Genomic DNA, 19,487 nt, shown 5'->3' on the forward strand with positions numbered 1-19,487 from the left:
TTTGCAGTTATCTTGTTTTTAATGTTGGCGTCATGATGTGTTTTGTATTGTAATTGTTGGTTTTGCTTGTGATTTGAACAATCAGACGATGAGCAGTAGTCCTAGCAAGAAATTTAAGTAAATGAATGAAGTTAGTGTCTTCTAGATATCGTTTGTGTTTTTGACTATTTTAGGCCTGAAAATATACCGTTGTAAATTTCTTTTCCACAAGCCAAACTATAAAATCGCTGGTAATTTTGACGAAAATATGAGCGTAGCCTAACCGGTTGCTGATGACGTCACAATAATTCATTGTTGTCTCACCAGCTTTGTTTAAAATTCTTTTTTTATAATTCCATGTCTAAGGTGGAGTAATTCGGAATAGCTATCAATATTTTATATTTATTGAAAAACAGTTGAGGCCAGCAATGATGATGCTGGTCAATGTTGCGTTGGTCACTCAGGAAAAAAGGTCAGAAAGTCTAATTTTTCAGAACTTTACAGTCTACTTGTGGATGATTTTACTCTAGTGTCCCGAAAATGCGATGGAGGCTCAAATAAGGAAGAGGTTTGTTTCTCAAATTTAAAAAAAAAAAAACTTTGGAGACTAATGGCTTTCTTTAGTCTTCAACGGTATGAAACTGTTTAAAGGGCCATAGCTGACACTGCATGTGAAAGATTTACTTAAGTATCGAATAGCTATATTCTTAGATTCCCCATAATTTCTTGTACAGTAATTAATAATTTCACAGCTAAATTATTTTTGTATGTTTTTAAAAACGTTTCTGACGTTTTTGGATATAGAGGAATGTTCTATACGAGTCGTCGTCTTTGACGAGTGACACAGGAAACATGCAACAAATGCCGTAAATAATATAGTGCCTATAACGTGGTAATTGGCGATTTATCAAACGGGCTAGGGTACAAATCAGTCTGTAACCACAACCAGGATTTCTTAGTATCGCATTCGTTGGCTTCACCAACTCACAACCAAGTTGTCACTTTCCGGTCTAACCTGTGCCTCGGGCTAAACTAAAAATCAATGCGTCACCACATCTAGATTTATTTTTTTTTTTTTTGCTCTCAAATTCGTTGGCTTCGCCGACTATCAGCAAAACTGTCAATATATACGCGAAAAGGTGACGTGACAGCAGCTATTAACATTACATCACTGGCCAAAGCTGACGACTTGCATCGGTCGAACATTCCTCTTGTCCCCATTTTTACCATGTTATCTAAATGTAATGTCGGAAACAGAAGTATTTCAGAAATCCGCTACTAAGGTGTACCTTGAAACACAAATATATTCCTTTTTTGTAGTAGTAGATATTGACCTATAATCTTATCACCTACTGGAAAAGTCACGTGTGAGCATGCCTCAGAGTTTGGAATATATTTTGTTGTGTTGCCATTCATTGGTGTGATACAGGATGGCTTCAGATTTCGAAAGTGTTTCAAGTAACTCCAAAAGACGTTAGCTTTTTTCTACATATGGTTAAATACGGGCCGAACCTACGATATGTATGGAGAACACACACACTCAAGGATGTGTGAGGAATATCCTACCATCATCACTTTTGAAATAACAGAGCTGAAGAAAATTTTGGTCAAACAGCTTAAGCTTGCTGACAATTCACACCTTTCTTTTCTTTTTTTAAAAAAAGTGGCACTTTCTACAGTCCCTTGATCGTGCTAGTAATCATATGCTGCCGGCCGCGGTGGCCGAGCGGTTCTGGGCGCTTCAGTCCGGAACCGCGCGACTGCTACAGTCGCAGGTTCGAATCCTGCCTCGGGCATGGATGTGTGTGGTGTCCTTAGGTTAGTTAGGTTTAAGTAGTTCTAAGTTCTAGGGGACTGATGACCTCAGACGTTGTCCCATAGTGCTCAGAGCCATTTGAACCATTTTAATCATATGCTACAGCCTAATATGTATTTTATTTTTATGATGCAAGATATCAATATATCCATATTCTTCTCCGAGGAGTGGCGGTTCTGGTTCTGTGACCAGTAGCACGTGTTATTTCCATATATTACTTAGCCTGGAACCGCGCGACGGCTACGGTCGCAGGTTCGAATCCTGCCTCGGTTATGGGTGTGTGTGATGTCCTTAGGATAGTTAGGTTTAAGTAGTTCTAGGGGACTGATGACCTCAAATGTTAAGTCCCATAGCGGTAAGAGCCATTTGAACCATTTATGTTACTTCCCTTATGTTTATCAATCGTAAATAATGAGGTGAAAAAACTTCCATCCAACATCGCTAGAACCTTGCAGTAACAGGTTAGTGTCAGTAGGCAGAGGGTGTGAAATCTGTGAATTCATCGTGCTTTTGATCGGTAGATGTCGAAATAGGTCTCTAAATTGGTGCCATCGCCGTTTACAGGTTTTCTGTTTATATCTGGCCGTGTAAAACAAAATATCACATTTTTTAAATTTTGTATTATTATCATTTTTAAAAGATTTTATTTTTTCAAAATCACGTTGTACATATAGCCTGTTTAATACAAAGTGTTTTTGAATACACAAAACGTTTTAGTTTCTCCATGAATATTTCTGAACTATTAAATACAACGAGGGCGAGTTCAGAGCGGGAATATCGTGTGATGCTATTGCCACCCAAGTGGCAGTATTCACTGCCGCACACCAGCGTATCCGATTAGGTTAAACATTAAAAAACGCATGTAAACCTTACAGAAATGCTTTGAATTATGATTGACAACCATATAAAGGCTCACTAGCTGAAAAAGGAACGTATAGTGAAATCGCAGAAACAGCACTAAGAGAGCTAGAGTATCCCGAACCTTAAATCAAGAAATTCTTTTTACGAAATCGCGGTGCCTTTCTTGTCAAGAAGAACGATGTAATGTAGCTCCGGACATGCGTTAATGTCCGAAGGAACATAGCCACATTCTTTAACAACGCAGGCACTGCAGTATCGTTTATTATCACACGATACCAGACAGCAAATTTCAATTAAAAATGTCCTCCCCTTGCGGGAACTACTTAATGTGTGTTCGAATACAGGTTGTGACGCTGGAACGACGCCATACAGAAGTCTGGCCCTGGCCGTGTGTCGTGCACTGATAGCAAATGTGATTGAGGCGACCGCTCACGTAAAACGGTAAATCCGGGTTGGAGTCCCGGTTTGGTCAAATTTTCATTGTCGTCATTCCTTTATGCAAACGGTTGTTCGTATTTGCAACTACGAATACATTTCGCGAATTCTTGCTGTTCGCCTGTTTCACTTAGCAACGTTAAAAAGTACCTATACCAACAAACAACTGTTTAGGGCCATCTCTTTCAACAATCTCTGAGGACAATATTGCGGTGGAAGTTGGTAATAATGTCAATAAAATTTTTCAATTTGTAACGTGAAATAAGTGGTTTAAGGAACGAGAAATGGGCCCAGCGTAGTCTCCAAACCTACGAAAACACACACAGTTGTATACCAATGGCCCATTACTTTCATTTTCATACAGAGCTGAATCCAGAAATCTTTGCGAGAGCCGGGGACGCCTGAGCACGTAGAACTTTTGTGTCACTTATTACTAAATTCTTTAGAGCAAACAAAAACAATAACGAGCAAACTTTCAAATTTCCAAAGTCTTAAAGTTATGTTGCAAAGATTTTTTTTTATATATAAGGATTAAAGATTAAGAAGAGAGAAGTGTGGTTATGGGGAGTAGGCTGCAGCCTCGTATCCCCCCCCCCCCCCCCCCCCCCGGATTCTCCCCTCTGTTCACATAATCTTGTGCAACATTACTGCTTTCTACTATCGGATAACTTACGATCCGACGAAAAACAGAGCAGTGAGGCTGCTGGAGTCTTGCCAGCGCGGGGTCCGTCATTACTGTGTTAAAGATGGTTTGTGTATGTTACGCAACAGAACGACCTGTTGACATGGAGAGCGATGGGAATTGTTTCCTCAAAAATAGGAACTTTCTCCAGAGTCGACGTAACGTATCACAGGTCCCTTGTGCTTTCCCCTCACGCTTTTATAGTACTGCCTGAACAGATTTATCGGTAGCTCGGGTGACCGAGCCCGGGTTCATCGTTCAACACGTTATTAATACATACTCTACTAGATGCACTACTCATATACATCTACGTTTACACTCTGCAAGCCACGCGATGCACAGTTTGAAATGTCATCGAAGAACCACCTTTATTACTCCCTTCTCGCCTTAATATATATATATATATATATATATATATATATATATATATATATATATCACTCTTCACTGTTGCTTTCAAATTGGCAGTGTATTGTCACGGACGGTCAATTGTAACCGGCATTAATGTTTATAAAGAAAAGCAAAGAACGGATTTATGTGCTGGTACTTGTCGGTTTTTAGAAGACTGATGACAAAGTTGATAGATTCGAATGTTTATCGCCGCTGAAGTGGAAACCTAAATATTACTTTTATTGGTTTTTTTACTTTAATTAGTGTTAAGGGTGCAATGTTGAAGTACAACAGAGCCACCTACAGTTCCGTTGGCTAAATGACTATGGCACTTCACAGCGTTGACAGTCATTTGTGGTGTGTTGAAAAGTTTGAAGACTTGTTATTGAGCCAATGTGGCTTCCTGTGACTTGTGAATGCATGGATGTGGGTCCATTACAATTCAGATTTCTGTAAAATTATTGATTTGTCATTACATGTAGTTAATTGCAAATAATACCCTATCACATAATCTATTACAGTGAATACCATGCTCATAGGTACTGTCAAGAAGGACTCTTGAGGAATGTGGAACAAGCGAATGTATAAATTAACTAAAAGATATGGAAATCATAGAAAATTTGATCTACATGCCTACCGGTACTGTTTTAACAGTATCATTATGCTATTAATACTCAGGCCAGCTAAATTTAATCCAATCAATTAGAATGAAATAAACTACTCTAATGTTATAAGCTGCAACTGTGGTACAATGAAGCTGCTGGCGTAATATGGAATAACGTTATTCGTTAGAGAAGGTTCTCTGTTCCCGGCCGGGTATGAGCTTGGAATGAGAAATGAGTGTGTCACAAATACACCATCGGTGCTGTATTTTAGAAGACGGGAAAACGTGAATTTAATACCGGTATTTAATGGTACAGTTCGCCAGCGTCTGCCGGAAATTGTACAATCGGCTTGTGTTCGCTAAGTCAGTCACAGTTTCTTCTAGCGAAGGCAGATTGTTGCTCTTACAGTCCCAGAAATTTGCATTCGTACTTGGATATAGAACTATTGGGTCAGAGTTTATCAACGTGGAATATTATACGCCTCCATTATATAACGAATGATACCAGCGTCTGCTACTGATTTAAATAGCTACAAGGCTAAAATTCTCTGTTGTAAACGCAGATTGCTCTCGCCCTGGAGTGAGACTAATTCCTTCTAACAAGTAAGAAATTATGTAGCAATAAGTTTCTTTTCTAATATTAGAGATTATACGTTGCGCACATACTTAACGACCGCCGATTGTGGTATTGCACGGTAGTCGCAAATCTTTTAGTTTGAATTATATTTTCCATGGATAATGTTTGAATGGTCCTCCGTTTTAGAAGATACCAAGTAGGATGTATTTCAAATGAATCAAGTGTTACTCTGAATACACATACAGCATTGAAGGATTTCTATAAAAAAAAAAAAAAAAAAAAACATATAGAAGTGTGCATATAGAAGACCAGAGTTGTTATATTTTGCCTAATATCACTCTATAATGTATGAAATAAACTCTGGGTAAATATCCTTTACATTACACAAAAATATGGCTACTATATAATATGAAAATTGCGCCGAGGGCTCAATGAAACACCAGTATAATTATTTACTGTACATAAAGGGCCTATTACTTAATCTAGAGGGGTATAAAACTAAGCAGTAAATAGCTACTTATTTATTCCACAGTAAAGTTGACTTTGCATGTAAATATAAATATTTTATAATCTGTTACTGTTGAGAAGGAATAATAATGACCCAATTATAAAAAAAAAAAAATAAAAAAAATAAAAAAAAAACAGTAAAAAGGTGATCATATTCATCTTTAAAGTTGTATGGGCAAAAATAAAGTGACATAAACAATTTTGTTACTTGCTCAATGATAGCTTATTCACTCAAAAGAATTCTTCTAACTTTAAAACCTACAATTTTCCTGCTTCATGAGCTCTTGTTCTACAGATGAATAATTTTTTAGGAAATTGCAGGAAGAAATAACAGCAGAAATGTTAACATTTTTCATTATTTTGTATTAAGTAAGTAGTGAGTATGGCCCATCCAGGTATGTGTAAGTTGAGTCATGAAATATTAAGCTGTGCTATGCAAAATCTTTTACATACCGGTAACACACAGTTCTCCAGCTGTTCACAACAGGAAACTTTGTGGATGTAACACGTATTTGAGCACAAGAAAAGACCACAAATGTAAACACAATGCCACTAGCATCTTGGTGAATCCATCATTAATCACACTTCTAAACTTGATTTAGTTGCTTCTCTTGTTCAGGGCATAGCTAAAATAATTTGTGTGTTTGAAGGAATGTGAATTTTTGTTGAGGTTTAACTGCAAAGACACTCAGAGATTTTGTGGTAGGCCTATCTATTTTCTATGCAATGAATTTTGATGTACTGTTGACACCAAAAATGAATTAACAGTTAATGTTTCTACTGTTCGTGAAAACTTTTGCTTCAACAGTTCAAGAGTTTTGTTTGATAAGAGTTTGGCTTTGGCCAATGACGTAATATTAATGGCTGCTGTCACATCACCTTTCGGTGCATATATTCACAGTTTTGTTGTTAGTTGCTCAAGCCAACAAATGTGGAAAAAGAACTGTTTGCAGTGACACATTGATCTATAGCTTAGCTCAAGGTATAAGTTAGGTTGACAGCTGACTGACTGGTTGTAAGTTGGTGAAGGCAGTTCTGATAGAAACAAAAAACCTAGTTGTGGTGATAGACAGATCTGTAGCTTTGCCCATTTTGTTATAGTCACCATATTGTTTCCAGCATTTGTTGCATGTTTCCTATGTCACTGGTCAAAGCCAACGACTCATATCAAACGTTCCTCTAAATCCTGCTCCGTTTTCCATTTGCTTCTCTTAGCAAGATTGTGCAGTGGTAGGACACTGGAATGTTATTCACAAGGATGGCAATTCAGATCCCCATCTGCTATTCAGTTTTAAGTTTTCTGTACTTTCCCTAAATCAGTTAGGGTGAATGTCAGAATAATAGTTACATAGTGGCTCTTCTTTCACCAAATTTGTAGTTGGCATATGTTGTATGTAGCTATGTGACATTCATCATAAGACTTAAGTTATTGGTCATTTGTCTCTGTTATACACACACACACACACACACACACACACACACACACACACACACACACACACACACACACACACACCACCGCAGGACAGTCTTGGAGCACAATCTTAATTTCTCCTTCACTAATTAATAACCAGGTTGTCACCTTCTAATGTAGCATAGATCTCAGTCTTTGGTATAGTTCAGTCATGAGTCTGTCACCACAGCCATGATTTAGAGGGGTGACTGTCTTACTGGGACCAAGGTTGAGCATGGTTCCCTTGGAACAGCACAGCCATTTTCCTTCACCATCTTCTCTCAACCACAGCTTGCACTTTGTCTGTAGTGGCAACATCATTGACAGGGCATTTAACTCATCTTCCTCCTTTCCTTCAAATTTCTTCAGATATTAATTTAAATGGGCCTATTTTTGGTTGTGGTATAACATAATTCCAAATTCAGTAGCCTCTGATTCTAAGAGGGGACAATAACAATTGAGAAGTTCTCCTAACCTTAATGAAGAACTATTCAGCGAGGGGAAAAAAAGAAAGCTATACAATTATCTAAGAAGTTAATTTAGTGCAAAAATAATTTCTTATGCTTTATATAGGTTGCACATGTTTGCAGGGAGCTATCTGTCATTGGTGAATAGGAAAATCTTGTGCAGCCAAAACCATTTGGTATTTTTATTTCACGATGGCCAATCTCAACAGGGTCTTGCTGTCTTCATCAGCTCTTCAGAATTTGTTGTTAATATGCACACATGCCACCAGTACAGTGAGTGAAAAGTGTTGTGATTGTATTAGTGGCATACGTGCATGTTAATATGAAGTTCCACAGATCTGCTGATGACAGTAAGGTTATGTCGAAACTGGTCATTGTGAAATAAAATAAAAATACCAAGCGATCTTGGCTGCAGAAGATTTTCTTATCCATCTTTTTTAATGTGCTGACATTATAATCGAAACTTTTTTCTGTTGGACAAGTAATATTGACCTTATATATATTAAATACCAGATAATGCCACACTAATACTGAAAGCTTATGGGTAGAATGACAGCAAAAAAGAGTTTATCATTGTCAAGAATGTAAATAACTCTTTAAAATAAATTAAACCATTTTTTTTTATTCTCATCATTATCTACCGAGCAGGGAAAAATAAAGCTGCCTCAGAAAATATTTATAAGACTGTCAAGGAAATGACTTTGACCAATAACAAAAAATTCTGGAAACCATCATTTTGACGCACCAGTCTGTTACTGTCACATGACTGCACATCTCCCACATCCTCTGTCTCAAGTACTGCGCTGTGTCATTATGTTTCAGTGAATGAGAGACTAGTTGAATACAACACAAAAAAGCACATTCATTATCAAGTGTTATGCAGAGCACAACTCTTGGGAAATGTATGTGGAACTGGTTGTATAAGGTGTAAACACTAGAAGTGTTTTGATAGACCATGCAGTGCAAAATGTGGTGGAAAAATGGCACGAAAAGGATTCTGTAATGAATAAAAACAATGATGCTTATTAACAAGGGTCAGTCCTGCACCAGTCATGTTAAAAAAAATTTCTGGGCCAGTTTTGTTGTGCCCATCCTGTTCATTTATGCTCTGTAAACCACTGTGAAGTGTGTGGCAGAGGGTACCTTCCATTGTAAAGAAAATGTAGATTGCAACTTAGCTTAAAGATGACATGTTAAGTTGTAGACAGGCACAATTAAGACACACTTGCACATTGGCTTTCAGCCACAGCCTTCATCAGAAAAAGAAAGAGAAACACGCACACATTCATTCACAAAAGCAAGCACACCCCACGCACATGTGACCGTCATCTCTGGCAGCTCGGACCCGAATGCAGCTGTCTCGTATAATGGAAGCAGCAATTTGGAGGGGGCAGGGAAGGGTAAGGGATAGCAGTGTACATGTGTGGGGAGAGAACAGTGCTGTCCAGCAGAGTATGCAGGGACTAGACTGCCAAGAGGTTGAGCATCAGGAGGTTGTGGGGCAAGGAGATGGGGAAAGGGAGGGTGAACAGAATGAAAAAGTAGAGGAATGGGGAAAGGTGGGAGAGTGCATTGGCAGATGGTGGGACACAAAAAGGGGTGGGAATTAAGAATGAGGAGGAGGTAATAGGACAGAAGGTGTGTAAACTGTTAGGTGGAGGGTGTTGGGAACAATATGTTTCTGTACGTTGAGGGTGGAATGATTTTGGGAGCGGAGAATGTGTTGTAAGGTTATCGATTATCTGATCCCAGCCTCAACCTACGGTAATGTCCTCTTCCCACACCCTTCACCTAATAGATTCCACCCATGCTGTCATAACACCTCCCTATTCTCATCTCCCACCCACTTTGTGTGCTCCCTCTGCCAACACTTCCATCATCTTTCCCAGCTCCTCTCCTTTTTTGCTCTGTTTTCCCACCCCACCTCCCTGCCCCATAGTCTCCCAACGCTTGACGCAACATCTGCTGGCAGTCTAGTTGCTGCATAGTCGACTGGACAGCACTGCTCTCTCCCCCCACCCATACACTGCTATCTCTTCCCCTTCCCCTTCCTTGCTCCCTCCAGATTGCTGCTTCCATTCCACATGACAGCTGCATTCTGGTCCAAGCTGTCAGGTTTTTTTTTTTTTTTTTTTTTTTTTTTTTTTTTTTTTTTTTTTTTTTTTGTGTGAAGGCTGTGGCCAAAAGCTAATGTGCCTGTCTTAATTGTGCCTCTCTGCAACTTAACGTGTCATCTTTATGGTAAGTAGCAATCTATCTTTTTCTTTCAGTGTTGATATTCCAATGTGGAGTTTCCATTGTTTGATTGTACTTTCCATTGTACCTCTTATTAGGGCTCTTTCCATTCTGCTAAAGCCAAAAGAATGATTGCTTCAATGCCTGTATGCACACTGTAATTAGTCTAACCGTGCCTCTGCGGCCTCTACAGGAGCAATATGTAGAGGATTGTCCCTAGCTTAATAAAGCATGCAGGTTTCACTTACAATAAATTGCCTTACTGTCTCTTAAATTATGTGCATTGTAGTGAATAATTAACTTTACACAGAAATTAACCCACAATCTACATTTCCTTCTCTGTGTAAACTCTTATTCAGTCAGCTATTGTAAGGAGTATTTCATGGATCACTGACAGTGTGTTCCAGATGTTAGTGATTTTGTTTTTCTTTGTGATATATGTGCCATTCAAATAATTGCAAATTTTAACATTTACAGATGGCAACCAAATGGGGAATTGCCAGTGCTGGCAAAATCAGTCATGATTTTGTTACTGCACTGAGCACTCTACCACAGGAAGAGCATAGAGTAGTGGCTGTTGCTGCTAGGGAGCTGAAGAGAGCTCAAGATTTTGCAAAGCACCATTCTATTCCAACTGCATATGGTTCATACGAAGAACTTGCGAAAGATCCCAATATTGGTAAGTGAAATTATCATTACAGGGGTTTCTCTTACACTGCAGTAAAGAACTGCTTAAGAAATGTATCTGTATTTCATTGTATTACTGCCACAATCATTCAGACTAATTTACTTGTGAATCCTGATATTTATGTAATTAAAAATAGATGAATTTTTATGTACAGGTATAGCTATGTCTCCCACTATTTTCTCCCTTCAGTGTTAAATACTTGTTGGTTACTTTTAAATTAAGGAACATCCTTAGTGTGCATGCATGTCACTGTTAAAAATCTTGTCACAGCGTTTTACTGCATGTACCTCTTCAGATTGAAAGAATGTCTTTTTGGGTAAATTTCATCAAATTGTCATGTGATGAAATCGCCCAGATTTAAATAAAAGGATGATAATAATAATACATTTGGAATAGCCGACTGGTTGGAGAGTAACTATTACAAACAAAATCAGGTGATACTGGGCTACTGTGTTAAATGTTTTGCCTATGTACTTATCCATTCCTCAACGATGTTTACATAGTTCTTTCTGTGAAAGACAGATCACTAATAAATTACGAAACAAAATTGCTACTCAGTACTTACCTTCTGAAGGCAAAATGTTTAGTATAGCCAGTAGACACACACAAAATACACACACGTAACAGTGATAGCAAGATCCTAACTTTTAGAATTATTATTTCCATCTTTGGGGAGGGCAGAGGGTTAAGTTGGGGAAGGTTGAAAGGGAAGGGCAGGTCACTCAGACATCAGGGTGAGAGGGATGCACCTGTAGTGAGGCAGGAGGAAAGGAAAAGAACGGAAGAGCTAGGTATCGGATTGATAATTGAATGAATGGTAGAAGACAAACAGTAAATCAGTAAGCAGATGTGAACAAAGAAAGGAAACTTTGAGAAGGAATTGGAACAGATGAATAAATGGCAACAATAGAAGAGACTAATGTGAACCGTGTTCTAAACTTTCACCCTGCATCAACAGAAAGTTGTTGCAATTGGAGATCCAAATGACTTGATCGCTGATATAGAAAAATAAATCTATATCATGTACTATAACGTGTTTCACAAAAGAGTACTCTCTGCTGTCAGAGTAGTTGAAACTAGAATCAGAAGCAGGTCTATGACAACTGAGTGTAGAAGTTACAGAGGGCCTGAGTGCGCCAGCTGTCTCATTGTGTCACAAGCGATCCTGAGAGCAAAATGTTTGTAAGAGTGGTGCTAAAATCTACTGAAATAGCAGCCTGTGAATAATTTTATCATCTGTTGCAATGATGACTGGATATCCTTTTCTCAACAAACTAAACTGATGTACTACATAAAATGGGAACAAATTAGATGACGTGAGCAGGAACATCCATACCCAAAGTTGGCCTTCATATTTTGTCTTGGAAATATTGTCCAATAAATAAATTGAAAATATCTTCATTCTCCCGGTTCTACCCAAGACCTGTTTTTCTTCAGTGCAAGGAATGAAAACTGCACTGAGCAACAGAATTAAAGGATCATATTTTCAAAACCCCATAATTCCCACCCATTGCAGTGCTTAAGTTTGAAATTTGGCTCAGAGGAGCGTACAACTATCTCCTGTAATGATGCAAAGGCTTGGCAACCTCCCGATGTCAGCCTCAGTTTCAGCAATGCTTCAACCACAAGGTGTTGCAAAAGAAAGGCCACAGCTCAGAAGTTCGTGTGGTGTGTAAGGTAGCTTAACGAATAACAGGTTACTACAAAATTTTGCCACAATTCTGCCCAATGCCACTGTGAATATGTCGCATGACCGGAAGGTCATTACACCCCCTCTTACCCACATTTCATCATTTCTTTTGACGCCTCTGCAACAGAGATCAGAACTGCCATGCCTAACATTGAAATCATGTGATTTTCTTTTGAGTGACCGAGGAAAAGCTTCCAGACACAACACTGCTCAGAATCCGTACAAAAATGCTGCAGGCGGTGGCATAAATGGCATTAATGAAACACTTCACAGTCGAAAATGACAGTTATCAGTGTGATGAGCAATAGGAAGATATTCTTCAAAACCTTTGACACTGCTGACACCTTCAGGCATTTCAAACTTTCTGTACACACGTTTTGGGGCTGTGTCCCCATTGAATGTTATCTCACTCATTTGCAGCATAGCGTTCTGCAGTTTTTGCCCTTGTGTAGAGACTGGAACCACTTTGGACCATTCAGAACAATTTATTGTAATTTGAACATGATCTGAAGAAGTGAAGGGTGCCTACGTAGGGTGCTTATACTTCCTCAATGCTCCTATTTTGTGTCCTCCTGTAGCATGATCACAGGGAGATGCAACATGGAAACATGCATGAATAAAATTGCAAAGGTTCCTCCAAGACCTCCCCATTCACCAAAACCCTCGGTGGAACCTGCCCGTCTTTATTGTGAATTTTAAAGATGTACCTGTGCAGACAGAATCCGTGATGAGATTCTCAGGCTCCTGCAGATGGGTTACACTGCTGGCCTTTCACCACTAAACTGTTGCTCTTGCACCTGATAGTAGGCCACCTGGAATCGGAATATGTCAAAGGAAGGTTGCCAGTCAGCAAGTGCCTTGGACTTTGTCATTGGTTCTGACTGTGCAGGTACATTTTTAAAATTCACAATGAAGGTGAGTGGGTGCCTCTGAGGGTTTTGCCAAACTGATGGGTCCCAGAGGGACCCTTCGCCATTTTATTTATGCATGTGTCACTGTGCATCCGCTGTGATCATGCCATAGGACAACACAAAATAGAAGTGCTGAGAAAGCAGAAACAGCTTTAACAGCTTCAGATCACTTTCAAATTTCATCAAACAGCTTTGAACAGTCCTCAGTGGTTCCAAGGTGTACACAAGAGCAAAAATTTGGATCGCGCTGCGCTCCAGATGGGTGTGATAAAGTTTGATGAGCGTGCAGGCCCACAATGTCCATGGAGAGGAATTGAAACATTAAAGGATGTCAGCAGTTTCAGAAGTTGTGAAGAACATCTTCCAGTTGCTCAACGCACTGAAAACTGTCATTTTCGACCGTGAAATGTATGGGACACAACGCCCCAGGGAAAGGTGTGGTTCCAGTGGTGTCATTTACGCAACCCTCTGCGGCCTTTCCGCACCTGTTCAGAGCGGCAATACATCAGGAATATTTTCCTGGCCACTGATAACAAAACCATGTGATTTAAATGCCAGGCATCGCAATTCTGATCTTGATCACAGAGGCATCAAGAGGAAGGGTGAAATGTGGGTAAGAGGAGGTGTGACAACCTACTGACTGTGTCACACATCCACAGAGACAGTGGGCAGAATTGTGATGAAATTTGGTGCCAATGTGATAACATTAATCCACCTTACAGGTCACAGAACATCTGAGCTGTGGCCTTTCTTTCATATGTCGACACCTTGCTGTTTCAAACACTGTCAAGCCCGAGGGTGATGTTGCAGGGTGCCATACTCTTGCCCATTATAAGGGAAGGTTATACATACTGTTGACCCACTTCTCAAACTTTAGCAAAGGGAAATATGATCCTTTAATTCTGTTGCGCAGCATATTTAAAAAAAAAAAAAAAATCTTGGCATTCTGAGTAATATAAGAAACTACAAAGTCTGTGAAAAAGTCATGTTAAACATTGATGTCCAGGATGAGATAATAATAATAATAATAATAAGCAAAGAATAGATTGCTACTCAGCACATAAAGGAGACATTGAGGCCCCAGTAGCCGGAAACAGTGTTTGTGTTTGTGCTTGCGCGTGCGTGTTTTTTCCTATTTCACAAGGAGGACTCTTTTGTCCGAAAGCTTAAATGTTTAAAAGTCTTTCCATTGTGTCTGCAGCTCAACCACTTCTCTATGTGGTAAGTAACAGTCTATTCTTTTTATAAAATGTCACCTGAGAATTTTATGAAAAATTGAAGTGCAATAAAAATGTGATACACTGCAGATTTGGATATAACACATCCTAAAAATAATAGATTTGTTACTGCCGAACAATAACAGATTCAAATGAGGAAATGAAAATATTCTTGAAATCTCTAAATTTGAACACTGTAGAGCAGGTGTAGCGAAACATCAGTCTGGCCCCTGTTAAGAATTGCTGGGCCAAATGTTCAGTTCATGAAAATGCTGCAATGAGTGTAATGACAGCAAAGATATCCAGTCTGCTTATGATGTTCTCCAGTGCAACATTGATCTACAAGACCAAAACGACTGGGCACTCATCGTCAACTAGGAACCAAAATTAGAGATGATAGGTGACAAAGGCATTATTTCTGCTGTATGAAATGAGTGGTAAAGCAGATGATGGTGTCATGTATTTTGCAGTAAATGTTGTGTAACATAGTATTTTATTTGTAATTTCTGTTGTGTCGGTAGCTGGGCCGACACCGTGAAGTTTAGCTGGCTGAAAATGCAAGCTACACTAACGCTGTAGCCGATAGGGCACGCACGGCTAAAGCAGACGGGCGTGAAGTCTGGAACATGAGAACTTATAAATGAATAAGAAGGAAAGTATGTAGATGCTTATTACTTATCTTTTTATTAGTCCTTGGAATACATCTCTCTTGAATACTCGTAAGCTATAGGCACTGATACAAATGGCGCCTTGCTAGTTCGTAGCCATTAACTTAGCTGATGGCTATTCTGTCTCTCGGCTAATGAGAGAGAAAGGCTTCGTACATCTGGTCGGTAGCTAGGTTCTCATACAACTGGGCGGTAGCTAGGTTCTCGTACAACTGGGCGGTAGCTAGGTTCTCGTACAACTGGGCGGTAGCTAGGTTCTCGTACAACTGGGGCGAGTCCACTCTCGTATCACGAGACCTGCCTTGGTGGTGGCGCTAGGTCTGCGATCACAGTGGCGACACGCGGGTCCGACATGTACTACATGGACCGCGGCCGATTTAAGCTACCACCTAGCAAGTGTGGTGTCTGGCGGTGACACCACAATTTCTATAGTGTTATTGTTGGTAATCAATTGAGTGATGTTTATCTAGTTTCTGTATTTGGTAAGTTTTTAGATGTTTTATGTGTAATGTTCTTTCAATTTAAATACTGTACAATATATATAGTACAGTATAATGTTGTGTTATGTGCTTTTCCAAATTTTCCATGCATAGTCAGTCATTCCATAGCTCTCTCTCTCTATTTACATGGATATATGGAGGGTAAAATATGTCCCCTGACAACTGTGTTACTTCATATTGGAATGCAAATGGCCAAAAGCTTACTTGGATGAAATGTTTCTTCAGACTTCAATTGTATGGGAGTGCAAATGGTGAGAAGCTCATCTGGGTGAAACGTGGATTAATGCTTATTAAACAGAGATAAATACCAAAGCATTACTGTTGAGGAGAGGGAAAGATTGGGGTGCAGCCAATATACCAAATGATACAAAAAGATAAAAAGAAGAACAGAATTCAATTATTTGTTACAGAAAAACTATAAAAGATAAAACACATTACACATATCACAGGATAAAGAAAGATTCAAAGTTTTGACACAGCTGCACTGTTGTTTGCTTTTAGCAACATGGTGACTAAACGACAAAAGAAACCATTTTGTTATATTAGAATTTGCATGAAGTCAATCCATTATTCAAGTGCAACAAGCATTCTGTCATTGATTCAGAAAGAAGCCAACTCTGTCAAGCAGATTTATGACTGGCATTGAAAATTCTTGGAAGTTGGTAGCATATACAAAGGCAAGAGCACTGGTTGGCCATGCACGACTGACGAAAATGTCAAGCATATCCGAGATGCATTCACATGGAGCCCTCGGATGTCTGCAAGCTGGGCAAGCCCAAGTACATTAACTTCCTCACACAACAGTGTGGCATTTCTGAAAGGACGCCTGCATATGAAGCCTTGCAAGTTACTGTTATTGTAGCAGTTGCGTCCCAGTGACCTTAACAGTAGGTACAAATTTTGCATTTAGGTTCTCCAGGGTATGCCAGAGGACACTTTCTTTGGATGACTCATCTTTTTGGACAAGTCAATATTTCATCTATTAGGTAAAGTAAATTGTCACAATGTAAGAATTTGGGGGACACAAAATTCTGGCATCGTCGTCGAACATGAGAGATTCACTGAACCTGAATGTGTTTTGTACCTTTTCTGTTCACAAAGTTTATAGACCTTTCTTTTTGCCAGAGGAAGCTGACAGGAATGTCATGTTGCCCAATTGGTTGCTTTCTGAATGTCACGAACATTCCAATGATTCCATTTTTATGCATGATGGCACCATGTCTCACTTTCACCTTGAGGTACGGTGTTATCTGAACACCACCATTCCAAAACTTTAGATTGGAGGAGGTTGACAACAAGATCTCGTTAATTGCTTTTGGCCACCCAAGTCACAAGCCCTCACACTTTGTAGATTTTTATTTTTTTCTGGGGGGGGGAGGGGGGTAGGTACAAGGGTACATAAGACAGTCTTTGTCCCACCAATTTCAAATACACATAAGAGCTGACAAGGGGACCGTATGAAGTTACCCTCACTGATTTGATTCATATTGACAGGATGTGCAAGGCATGACTAGGACTGCAACATGTACACACAGGAAGATACAAGTCTCAGCCATGTTCGAGAAAACAAAGTTTGAAAAGTTTCTTTACGTATTCTTTATGGTCACTAGTACTCAATAAGTCCGAAGTGGATGGAATATTCCTGCCTGCACTTTTTTTGACTGTGCAAACTGTCATTATTCAATGATTCATTTATTATTTTCAGAATCTTTATCCTGAGAAAAAATGTTCATAATGAGATTGGAAAAAAAATTGAATGTACAAGAACTTTCAATCAAGTAGTGTAGTCATTTTATTTGTATTATTTTATCTATGTGTGGGCCAAGTTTAAAGTGTGACCAATGGAGCACTGTACAAATCAGGATGGTGCTGATCATAGAAACATGAGAAACAATAATTATTGCAGTGTACAGCACTTCTAATGAACACTGAATCTTTGCATGTGTGTTGTTTTTTCAGTTTGTCTATTGCAAAATAAACTTGGGTTACTCATACAATGTAGGCTTTCATGGCCAGCATCTTCTTCAGTTAAAACTTCCAGGCTGAGAGGCCGAGGTCAATGTATAAAACTGCTTCCTGACTTTTGTCTCCAACTTCAGAAGACTTCTTCTGAGGTAAAACAGCTGCCTCCACTAAGCTTAATGGGCTTCGCATTTATAAAAGGCACCACCATATGTCACATGACACTGACAGTGTGACTCTCTGTGGATAGCGTTGCTATTAAAAATAATATATTGTCATTCTGTTGGCACAAAGTCAACATCCATATTTTGTCCAACTTCAAACCTTCTTCTTTTCTGTTAAAATTATTATGTTGTTTATAAATTTCTATTGCCTTTCGAAACATTGTTGTTGTTGTTGTTGTGGTCTTCAGTCCTGAGACTGGTTTGATGCAGCTCTCCATGCTACTCTATCCTGTGCAAGCTTTTTCATCTCCCAGTACCTACTGCAACCTACATCCTTCTGAATCTGCTTAGTGTATTCATCTCTTGGTCTCCCTCTACGATTTTTACCCTCCACGCTGCCCTCCAATACTAAATTGGTGATCCCTTGATGCCTCAGAACATGTCCTACCAACCGATCCCTTCTTCTGGTCAAGTTGTGCCACAAACTTCTCTTCTCCCCAATCCTATTCAATACTTCCTCATTAGTTATGTGATCTACCCATCTAATCTTCAGCATTCTTCTGTAGCACCACATTTCGAAAGCTTCTGTTCTCTTCTTGTCCAAACTATTTATCGTCCATGTTTCACTTCCATACATGGCTACACTCCATACGAATACTTTCAGAAATGACTTCCTGACACTTAAATCAATACTGGATGTTAACAAATTTCTCTTCTTCAGAAACGCTTTCCTTGCCATTGCCAGCCTACATTTTATATCCTCTCTACTTCGACCATCATCAGTTATTTTGCTTCCCAAATAGCAAAACTCCTTTACTACTTTAAGTGCCTCATTTCCTAATCTAATTCCCTCAGCATCACCCGACTTAATTAGACTACATTCCATTATCCTTGTTTTGCTTTTGTTGATGTTCATCTTATATCCTCCTTTCAAGACACTGTCCATTCCATTCAACTGCTCTTCCAAGTCCTTTGCTGTCTCTGACAGAATTACAATGTCATCGGCGAACCTCAAAGTTTTTATTTCTTCTCCAAGAATTTTAATACCTACTCCGAATTTTTCTTTTGTTTCCTTTACTGCTTGCTCAATATACAGATTGAACAACATCGGGGAGAGGCTACAACCCTGTCTTACTCCCTTCCCAACCACTGCTTCCCTTTCATGTCCCTCGACTCTTATAACTGCCATCTGGTTTCTGTACAAATTGTAAATAGCCTTTCGCTCCCTGTATTTTACCCCTGCCACCTTCAGAATTTGAAAGAGAGTATTCCAGTCAACATTGTCAAAAGCTTTCTCTAAGTCTACAAATGCTAGAAACGTAGGTTTGCCTTTCCTTAATCTTTCTTCTAAGATAAGTCGTAAGGTCAGTTTGCCTCACGTGTTCCAGTGTTTCTACGGAATCCAAACTGATCTTCCCCGAGGTTGGCTTCTACTAGTTTTTCCATTCGTCTGTAAAGAATTCGTGTTAGTATTTTGCAGCTGTGACTTATTAAACTCATAGTTCGGTAATTTTCACATCTGTCAACACCTGCTTTCTTTGGGATTGGAATTATTATATTCTTCTTGAAGTCTGAGGGTATTTCGCCTGTTTCATACATCTTGCTCACCAGATGGTAGAGTTTTGTCAGGACTGGCTCTCCCACGGCCGTCAGTAGTTCCAATGGAATATTGTCTACTCCG

At 39.3% G+C, this 19,487-nt stretch overlaps 1 protein-coding gene across 1 annotated transcript in view; it reads left to right on the forward strand.

The window, feature by feature from the left end:
* The first annotated feature begins 5,235 nt into the window (after positions 1-5,235).
* The window catches only part of LOC126412161 (trans-1,2-dihydrobenzene-1,2-diol dehydrogenase-like), a 124,793-nt gene continuing 110,541 nt past the window's right edge, over positions 5,236-19,487 (forward strand). The window contains exons 1-2 of the mRNA XM_050081627.1: positions 5,236-5,370; positions 10,484-10,685. Coding sequence (XP_049937584.1) covers positions 10,484-10,685 — 202 coding nt within the window. The 5' untranslated portion in view covers positions 5,236-5,370. The remainder of the gene's footprint in view (positions 5,371-10,483; positions 10,686-19,487) is intronic.

The sequence above is a fragment of the Schistocerca serialis genome, chromosome 7, assembly GCF_023864345.2.
Source record: "Schistocerca serialis cubense isolate TAMUIC-IGC-003099 chromosome 7, iqSchSeri2.2, whole genome shotgun sequence".
Classification (NCBI taxonomy): Eukaryota; Metazoa; Arthropoda; class Insecta; order Orthoptera; family Acrididae; genus Schistocerca; species Schistocerca serialis.